Source organism: Gavialis gangeticus, unplaced genomic scaffold, assembly GCF_001723915.1.
Source record: "Gavialis gangeticus isolate Ggan-Ray unplaced genomic scaffold, GavGan_comp1, whole genome shotgun sequence".
NCBI lineage: Eukaryota > Metazoa > Chordata > Crocodylia > Gavialidae > Gavialis > Gavialis gangeticus.
The window spans coordinates 1,031,057-1,041,751 of NW_017729011.1; the positions used below are offsets into that span (position 1 = coordinate 1,031,057).

The window sequence follows — 10,695 nt, forward strand, 5'->3', positions numbered from 1 at the left end:
CCCAGCCCTGCCAGTGCCCCACACTCCTGACCTGCAGCCCCCCCCAGCCCTGCCAGAGGGAGCCCCTAGCTGCCCCCATCCTGACTGGGCTGGGTATTTTTGGCACTCTGGCCAAAAACATTGCCAAACCCTGTCCTAGACGCTGGCTACCTTAGTGTTAGCCTTAGTAGCCAACACATCAACCTTAGCCAATAATGTAAGGCGAAGAACCTGGTTCATACCAATCTGTTTCCTGTCATACCAGCCTTCATGGTCCATCCACTGCCGAAGCAGCTCAATAGGTGGCTGAGCCCCGTAGGTCTCCAGTGCTGGCATATTCAGGTCATCAATGAAAAATATGAAGTACCTGCCAAGGGGTGGTCCAAACACCCCCTTTCGCCTGCAAGAAAGGAGAAACCATGTAAGAATGGGAGACAGTTGAAAGGAGCAAGATTAGCACTTGCATCATCAAGGTATACCTAACTCAACTTAGGTTCTTTCAAAGGACCTAGGAATATAGGACTGGGTCACTGAGTCAACTCCTCTACTATTGCACACACCACATTGCATAAGGTATCTGTGTATTCACTTTCATAACCTGGACATCAAAAGTTTTTATATCACCAACCCATCTCCTTAAAAAAGCATAACAACAGGCATGTCTACCCAAGACACTGTGTCGCCATAGCTCATCACTATGGTGATGCAGTATCTGCAGGCACAAACCATAACACAATAGGGTTAGAAATACAGTAGGGTCCGCAATGATCCAAGAGTGCACAGTGGTTACTGCACAGTCAGGGGCACATGCAGACACACCCACTGTTTACTAGAAGTCCACCAGGTATAGTACTTTGACATTCTCTGGGCTAAATTCTGGTTAAATCTGTGCAGTTCCAGTTGAGCCAGTAAAGCTGCTTAGGTGTAAGTTCGAAAGGGAATGTGATCCCATGATTCTTCCTGCCTCTGAAAAATACATGTATTACTGAGTAATAATAGCGAGGGTTACCTGCACACCTCAATCAGAGAATATAGTATGGCATGTTTTATTATTAACCAGGCTTGAATCTAAATGAATGAGGTTCAGAGACAATACCATATGGATTTCACATTATAGATCATTGGCTGTATGACATTTCTTCTCAAACTCTTCATTAGCATGACCCCATTTCATTAGCATGGCTCCTCACTCCCACCTCACAGCCCTCCATCCCAACAGGTGCCCTTCACTCCCCACCCACAGCCCCCTGGCTCCCCTGCCCTCAATCCTGTCCCCTCCCTCACGGGCAGCACAGTCAAAATGGAGCCTGTGGGGTGGGGGAGAAGCAGAGGATGTGGTCTGCCTGCTGCAGGTTTGGGGCTGCCCACCCTGATGCCCTCCCCCCTGGGGGCTCCACAGCCCAGCAGGAGCGATCCAGTGTGAGAGGGAGCACCGCCACCATGGCCGCCAAACTGAGGTGCTCCCTGCCTACCCAGCAGCAGCAGGGGCACAACTTCATGCTGCCACTGCCACATCTCACTTTGGCAGCCATGGTGGTGCCTGTGCTGGGTCCCACCCACTGAGCCACAAAGGCAGTTCCTGCCTGGAGCTGGTCCAGCCCGGCTGTAGCCCATGCCCTGCTGTGGGTGCAGAAATGTCAGGGGGGCACATGCTCCCTCTGCCACGTCGCCTTGGCCTCCCTGCCCCTTCTGCCACGTCATCTCCGCTCCCCCGCCTCCCTGACACATTGCCTGTGGGCACCCCTCCACCATGTCACCTGTGCCCCCTAGATTCCTGTTTATTGCTACCCCATCTGCTGATGTTGCAAACCCATTTGGGGTTGCAACCCACAGTTTGGGAACCGCTGTTATATCAGATAAGTAGGGAATCATGAAAGACAGTGGAATGGAAGGTGCCAGAGCAGGCCATCTTGGGGTTAAGCATTAATGCTTCTAGCCAGAGCTGGGATGATTCTTGGTATAAAACAGTTAAGACTTCCTCAGCTTGCCAGTTTCCACAGAGACCCAGTACCTGGTTTCTGGGATTATCACTACCAATCAGACCAAAGTACGTAGCATTTCAGAACATAGCTAGGGATGGAGCAATATGGATGGATTCCTGCCACTGACTACTCTTTACTGATCATTGCCTCAAATATTTCCAGGCTTTCTGGTTCCATGTTAAGGGTAGAGTGCCCCTATTCTTTTTCTAGTCCAATTATAGACTCTCTTCCTATTTATTGCTAAACGCTTGCCCAAAAGATATATGTGGACTATGCCTTCAGTATTCAGGATCAAGGCAAAGGCCTAAAAGATATTAACAAAGAGATGTAACAATAGGAGCGCTGAGAAGTGTGCCTTTTATCAAGTTTGCTGTCAATGAGGTCCTGGGTTTGGTTGGCAGAGGTGCGAGCAGAAAACATTAGAAAATGAGTGATGTATTCCAGAGGCAAGTTCTTCAAAAGCTTGTCTGAAATAGTGAGCGTCTTCCCAGTGCCAGTTGGACCAATACAGAGAACCTAAAAATAAAGGCATCATTACAATGTAATTACAGACAGAAGATATACCCATTTACAAGCTGGTTTGCTCTCAGTGGGCACATCCAGACGAGCGCAGTCACAAGGTATGTGGCACCGCAAACACGTTTGCGGTGCCACATACCACACAGTCTGTTTTTTTCCACATTGCAAGGGCCCATGTGTTCACTGCTGTGTTTATTTTCCCCGTGGTTTTTTTGACCCTTGGATATCCAGGGTAAAAAAACAAACCAACCCAAAAATGGAGCAGCGCACACTCAGGCAGCATGTGCCACTGAAAAGTGGAGCCAAGCTGCCCAGAGCTGTGCTGTGGCTGTCGGCCAGGCTCTGCCCACCAGGATCGCCATGGCTGCAGCCCTGGGAAGCCCCCAGCACCCCAGGTAAGGCTGCTGGGGCCAACAGTGCTGGCCCCAGCCTCCCCTACTACCCCTAGGGTAACTTGTCATGCACCAAAGTGTGTGTGGCACAGGTGTTCTCTGGGGACAAGCAGCTGCGCACAAGGTGCGCTGCTGTTAGTTGTCCCCAGGGAACCAAATGTCCATGCATGTTTGGATGCACCCAGTGGACATATCTACACAAGATGTTTACTGCAGAGTTGCCTAATTAGCTCTGCAGTAAAATGTCAGTTTCTATATGTGCGGCCCTATTAGGCCACAGTAAATTAATAAACGCCGCCATAGGATGGTACTGCCTAATACAAGTACTATCTTATGGTAGGTAGCATTATTTAGGGCATTGCACTGCATGTTAGATGCTGATGGGGCTGGCTGGGGCACAAGGGTACTTCTGCATGCTGGCTAGCCCCACAGTCAAGCACCCTCCTGGCCCTGGCCAACGCCTCCCATAGCACATTGAGCTGGGTCGGAGCAGCCCCAGCTGGCAGGCTGACCCCCAAGGTCCCTTGCCATTTGAGGTTGTTCTGTCCTGGCTCAACATGTTGCAGTCCTGGGGTGCATGCATAAATACTGTGCCCAGGAGCAATAAACTCCAGTGTAAACTGTGCTGGAGTTTATTTAATCAAATTAATTTCATGTGTAGATGCACCCAGTGTCTTGTTTTGGAGAATGCAGACTCCCACCTTATTGGGGTTTCTAAAGTTAGGCAAGGACAAGAAGTTCATGCTTTCAGGGAAGCTGTTCAGGTTGACAGATTTCTCTGAGTGGAAGAAACCCAACTAGAGAAGTATGAAAAGAAGCCCTGGAGAATGGACAAATCTTGAATGGTAACTAATCATCATTCAGCCAGTGAGGATAAGTGTGCAAAACCTAGCCCCAAATCTGAATTACTTTGACCAAGCTATGAAAAAAAAGTCAGGGTTTTCTATTAGTGAAAATCTGGTAGCTGAGGAAAAGGAAGATGATGCTCACTTGCTAGGTACTACATTCAATCACAAGGGGTGCCTATGCATGAGTGTAGAGGCTACTTCAACACACTGTAATCACAGCACGTCAGAGCAGATTGAATTAATCGGGTCTGCTGGAGCATGGTAATTATTGCACACCAGCCAGCTTCCGCATCTCGTGTATTAGCATCCCCACACTTCAAAATGGCAATGTGAGCATTTTATCTAAAGCTTGTTGAACAAACTAGATAAATCATCTCCACCGCCATTCTGAAGCACGGGGATGCTGATACATGAGATGCTCCGGGCACATAAATTGTAGTGGCTCTTGGAGCTGCTCTAATTAAAGTGCCCACCCCCACTCTCCGGGCACATGTATAGATGCCCAAGAGTTCGTGTCTGTGAAGAGTGGGGAGAATCTAACTGAATTAGATAAACTTGGGAGAGAGAAGGGGAACTTGTACCATGGCCAGAAACACCCACATTTACATCCAAAAACAAAGATCAGGTCAAGAAACATACTGGTTTTCGATTGGTGAGCAGCATTTCCAGCAGGTAGGCCATCTGGACAGTATTCATTGTAGGGATAATAATGTCACAGTAGTTGGTGTCAGGAACCATGGTGAACTGTTCAGTAGAATCCATCCATTTCACCCAGCACACCTGGAGGACAGGAATGTTACCGGAAGGGGCAACTGCTTCTAACAATAACAGAAAACTGAGCATGCACACTATGCTTTTCCTCTTCAAATTTGTTTGTGTATGTCAGGAATATGTTACTCAAGAGTCTTACTCTTTCATTAGAGCTCAGTGGCAAGCAATGGATTTGAGATCACTGCCCCAAAAGTAACCTATTTTAATTCTTTTTGAGAACTTAGCTCAAATGTTGACAATGCACTTGAAATGTTTGCATGAACAGAGAAATCTATTGCACACAGAACAAAATCAAAGGCAGAAGATGGACCCATCTCCAAATGTTGAAGACTGTTTATCTAGAAATCTTTCTTTGTTTGCTACATTCTCTTGTCCTGTGTTCACCTGAAATACAAGGAAGTTTGTGTGCATGTGCAGGAAATGAATGCCTGACCTTTTAAAAAAAAGTCAGATGCCAAAACTGACTATCCAGAGGTTAGTGCACAGATTAGGCAAGGAGTCTGCAAGGGACGTTCAGGGTAGCACTGCTGAAAATCCCAGGCCTTACAGCCACATGAAGCTACTATCAGAACAATGTCCCTGAACCCTGTCTAGGGAATTTAGCTTTCATGTCAGTTTTTGGAGAGCAGCTGATGAATGCAAAAGGCTTCTTGTTGCCCTCTGACTTCAGGAAGGGGGAAGAAATTTCTCTCTTTCTGCTTTTCTCTCTCACCTTCCAACTCAGAGTCTTATGATTTGAGTAGCTGGGCCACTATTACTACTCTATAGGCATGTCTACATGTGTACTTTAATGTGCAGTAGCCTATTTTACTGCGCATTAAAGCATGACAAAAAGCCATGCAATTATGCTAATGTACAGTAAAAATAGGCCAGTGTGCATTAAGCATCACTTAAAAAACATGTGCTTTCGATACTGTCCATTAGGGTAGCCTAATGTACATTTATTTACTACCTCACATTGGAGGTACTAAATTTAATGTGCATTAGGAAAAGCACATTAATGTATGTGTAGACATGGCTTATATCTTCCTTTGCCCCATAGCTGCTGTAAAAAGGGTGTGTGAGGTTCTGCCTTCTTTGGTCCTCCTCTAGACTCCACTTCTGAGGCCCTTCCTCTCTGAAAATAGCTCCAGTAATCTTTCTGTCTCTGCTCCTAATTTTAATGAGCAACAGCACAAGAAATGGACATGAATCTTGTCATTTTAACTGGCCTCCTCCTCCATCTACCCCTCAAAAAGGAGTAACAGCAGTAAAACTGGACAGAGATTTGTTGTTTTCATATAACAGAGGCAAAGCAGCTGATGGAAAGCTTCACTTGATTCATGTTTGAAAGATCTAGTTCACAGTCATAAGGGTAAAAATGCCCTTTTTAAATGGAAGTTTCAATTTAATTGTAAATATCCCCCACTCACCATGGGAAGGCTCCTGCTTCTTACTGATGAAATGATTCTATCAAAATCTGCAGTACCTTGCTATGGGTTTCTGGTCCCTTCCTTTAATTCTCCATTTGAATTAATTGCTTAGGTTTTTAATTCACAGATTCCAGGTGGGTGAAGTCTTTTACCTCTTTGACAATCTCTTCTTCTAGATCTTCCTCAGCACTGCTAAGCCCAGCATCATCCAGCTTATAATCATATACCAGCCCCTCCTCTGGGAAAAGTAACTGGATCTGTGTGGAATAAAACAGATCGTGAATGCCAAATCCAGGCCCCACTCCAGATGTGCTGATCAAGAGGAACCAGGCTAACTTAGAGAGGATTGCTTTCAGCAAAGAGACTGTACTTCCTAGATGACCTCTTCCTGCATTCTTTTTCCCAGAGGTTCTGATGTATATGGTCCACTGAAGCTTGAATTTGAAGCTTTCCCTGGGGACCGTGGCACAGGACAGAGCCCTACAAAAGTCTCCCAGAAATTCAGGGAGCTATGTAACCCCCATTAGCCATGTGCTTCTTTTCTTTTCATTGGCTTACTTGTTCATCTGCCATCTTCTCTCTTAACCACAAGTTGAAGGCGACACGGCTTTGGGCATCTCCTGTTGCACCCACACTCCAGATCAGGGAGAATATAAACCAGGGTTCAATCAGTTCTCCAAGGCGTGCTGTCTTTTCACGAGGGACTTTCCTAATTCCCTGAGGATCCCGTAAGGAAACAAATGTAATCCTCATGCACAGTTCAAATGGAAAGAGGGTAAAATAAGGTCATCTTGCTGAAAGTCTTGACTCCACCTCCACCGCCTTTCTAAAATGATTCTTTCCAACATCATTCATCCCAGGCTATAGGCCCAATTCTGCTCTCAGTTTTGCTGGTGTCATTCCAGAAAACATGTATTAACTTCAGTCAATAGCTGCTCCAGTGTAACTGGGAGCAAAATTTGACCTGTGAATTTTACCTCCAAAACAGTCCTGTCTCTTTCAGTATTAAGGCAGAGAACATGCAATCTCAGGCATACTGCTGTTTACCTTTCTGCTTCTCACCAGTTCTCAGACTCTCTCAGTTAAAAAAACAAGTCAATTCTTTTACCGAACATGATAGTCTGGTATTTATCCATCTACCCTCTTGCTCTTATACTTTGGCCCACTGATACCTAACCAAGACACACCCATAGAATTAACATTGTCGCTACTCATCCTACAGGCCAATTTCCAGATCCATCCACGTGGAGCCCTGCAGAACAGACCCGAGCATGGAACCACATCATGTGACCTGGGGATCTGCTCACGGGGGTCGAAATTTAGCAGCTAGAGGAGCAGCAGCTGCCACAGCTCCAGTTGTCACAGCAATTAACACTGGCATGACCAAATTTCAACCCTGTGGGGCTGCATGAGTTGGGACCACTGCTATGATATGTACAGACGCAGCGTTATCCTTTAGCCACAGCTCATTGAAGACAGTGCTCAATATAATGTGCACTCAGCATGTAATGCTGTAACCAACCTCCTGTATGCAAACAAGCCGCAGTGTAACCATCCAGACCCCTTCCTGTTCAGTACACTGTTCGCCTGGGACTTCCATTTCATGCAGCAATTGCAGCACAACTCTAGCTTTCCACCTGCACTCTGCAGTTAACTCCTTATTGCCATGAGGAGTGAGACCTACATGCAGATGATACAAAAATCCTACCTCAATGGGGATGAAAGGTTGAAAGAAACACTCCAGTAGCTTGAGAAGGCTCATCGTCAAATTACTGTCTGTTGAGGCAATTACCTCCTTCACAGATCTCCGGACAAAGCTGATGGAGTCCTGCAAGGATCAGGCAGAGGCAGCTCAGCTCCAGTGTCAACTACATTAGAGTTTATTTACCTCCTAGGGTTTCCGTTTCTCCTTTTCTCACGGCAGGTTACATTTATCAGGGAGGTCACTGTTGAAAAATCTGCTGTTTCAAGCTGTGCCCCAAATACCATTCACTTCAACCAGAGAATGAAGGCCCTGGAGAGAGTCTGTGTAAAACTCTTTTGTTTAATAGTGAACAGATTATAATACAGGCCTGCCCTTTGGTTCTGTACAGCAACTACCATGTCTATGTCACAGTCAGAGCTGATAAATAGCTTGTTCTTCTAAGAGACATCTTACTACACTGTGGCGTTTTCCATTAAAATGATTATTTAGGAGCAGGCTGGAAATAGCAAGACTTGCCTTTTGCAGTTCAGAGCCAAATTCATCCCTCGAATAACTCCACTGAGGGAAATGGAGTTGCCCCAGGGATGAATTTAGCCCAAGGATTATACAAACACACCTTCCTTTGGGCCAGTATGAAGTCACATCTATATGGATCAGTTAATAAAATCTTTATTAAGACCAGCAGATTCACAGACCATTGTGTACATGAGTAGCACAAAAGGTACCCTAAAGGCATTTAAACTTCAGTCTTTAGAAGTATGAGCTACATTAAGTCCTGACAGACTCTGAGCCACTGGCATTCTGAAGCTGGGGCTGTCAGACAGACTCAGCAGCACTGGGAGAAATCCTGACCATGATGGTAGCTCACCTCAAGAAATTTGCTGAAGAGGGATGCTAACTGCTCCAGGAAAGGCTTCATGACCTCAGGGATTTCTCTTAGCCAGCACTCGGTGAAGGGCTTGAGTCCCAAGATACTGGGTTCTAAGTAAACCATGCCACACCGGGAGACTGTGGCTGGGGAGGCAACGGCCAAGTCCTGTACTTCAAACATCATGGTCATACTCTGAAAACCATGGAAAGACAACAAGTAGCCATAAGCATCACTTGATCTCTGGAAATCTAGGCAAGTAGAAGTTTTCAACCCAATTCTGAATCAAGGTCTGCAAGCCTAACAGTGCTGTCCCATGTCCCCAGCAAGGAAGGAAAGAAAGCAATCTCCTTAAAGAGCAAAGCTAATGTTGGGAGATCCTGGATATCCAAGTCAATACAATGAAGAATGTAATGAGTCAAGAGCTGAGACTGTCAAGGGTATCAGCTCCCTGTGAGCAAAAAGAAAGAAGCCAAACTCAAGAGTGACATATATTTTCTAAGCCTATGCAAGAAACACAACCTCATTCCCAGATGACTACGCATCCACAATCCTCTGACTACTACACACAACTCCAAATATGCTTCACAGCTATGCAGAAGAACTTCAGAGAAAATTAGAAATCATCTACTTCACCTAATCTACTCCAAAAGAGACCAACTCAAGAAGGAAATCACCATATGCTACAACAACTTAAGAGAGAAAAATCCAGACATCTTCCCTACTATTATACAATGGATACAAAGAGACTATGAAAAATTTTCTAGAACATTCATCCAACATAAAAAGAAGAAATGGAACAAATTACTCCAGGAACAACTTTCCCAACTGCAAAACAACCATCAGAGGAACACCACCAACACCGTACAACATTCCAGCCTTAGACTTGATGAAACTGAAAGCAACAGCAAGCTCTCAAATATCAATCTCTCCACACACACACTTACCAAAACTGAAAAATCTGTCCTTTCTAAAGGCCTAAATTTCTGTCCAGAAAAATACCCTAATAAAATACTTCAGTGTGGAGAACTAGAAGAATTCTTCTGATGCCTCCACCTCAAGGAATATTTCCATGACCCAAATGAATCCACTTCCAACAACTCATTCTCTAACAACATTGAGGAAAAAAATCAACCCCCAAAACCATTAGATTGGACATCTCACAGTGCATGAAACTCTAACCTTGACTGCTACATTGACTGCTTCAGGGAAAGAATGAACCATGAAATAACCAACAACACACGCCACCATAACAGCCTCTCCCTACCAGAGACAGGCCATAGAATCTCTAAGATCTAACCACCAAACAGTAATAAAACCTGCAGATAAAGGAGAAGCCATAGTCATCCTAAACCATGAAGACTACATAAAGGAAGCCAACAGAAAACTCTCTGACACCACCTACTACAAAGAACTACAAGAAGATCCTACTCCCCTTTTCACCATGAAACTCAAAAATACCATCAAATCATTTCCATCAGAACTACAAGAAAACCTACAAACCTGGATCCCCCACTACCTAACCCACGGATGTTTTACATGCTCCCTAAAATCCACAAACAAGGGAACCCTGGCAGACCTTTCATATCCAACCATGGAATCCTAACTGAGGAAATATCAGGTTTCGTCGAATCAATCCTAAATCCACTTGTCACCCAAAGAGCAGGTTTTGTCCAAGACACTACAGACTTTCTACAGAAACTTAAAAACATAGACCACCTTCCCAGCAAAACCCTCCTAGCCACCATGGATGTTACCAGCTTATATACCAACATCCCACACCAGGATGGCATCCAAGCCTGCCTTACTTACCTACGAGAGCAAGATGACAACTCAGAGTACAGACCCAAAGATATTACTGATCTTATACACTTCATCTGCAGACACAACAATTTAACTTTTAATAACCAACATTTCCTCCAGACTATGGGTATAGCTATGGGCACCAAAATAGCCCCACAGTATGACAACCTTTTATGAGCCACCTGGAAGACCAGTTCTTCAAGGACTGCACCATCAAACCCTTGCTATACTTAAGATATATCCATGACCTCTTCATCATTTGGACTGAAAACCTCTGTTTGAGTTCCATCAGAAATTCAACAATCATCATCCCTCCATCTGACTATCTCTTGAATACTCCAGCACCAACATCTCCTTTTTAGACATGATGATCAGTATCCAGAATGGTAAAATACAGACCACGTTATACAAGAAAC

General features: G+C 45.1%; 1 protein-coding gene across 4 annotated transcripts in view; it reads right to left on the reverse strand.

Annotated features, from left to right (window-relative positions):
* DNAH1 (dynein axonemal heavy chain 1) overlaps positions 1–10,695 on the reverse strand; it is a 192,572-nt gene that overhangs the window by 97,601 nt on the left and 84,276 nt on the right. For all 4 annotated transcript variants that reach the window (XM_019510343.1, XM_019510342.1, XM_019510344.1 and 1 more), the window contains 7 exons: positions 8,477–8,671; positions 7,612–7,731; positions 6,462–6,620; positions 6,056–6,160; positions 4,360–4,500; positions 2,317–2,477; positions 222–379 (listed from right to left, as the gene is read on the reverse strand). In XM_019510343.1, coding sequence (XP_019365888.1) covers positions 222–379; positions 2,317–2,477; positions 4,360–4,500; positions 6,056–6,160; positions 6,462–6,620; positions 7,612–7,731; positions 8,477–8,671 — 1,039 coding nt within the window. The remainder of the gene's footprint in view (positions 1–221; positions 380–2,316; positions 2,478–4,359; positions 4,501–6,055; positions 6,161–6,461; positions 6,621–7,611; positions 7,732–8,476; positions 8,672–10,695) is intronic.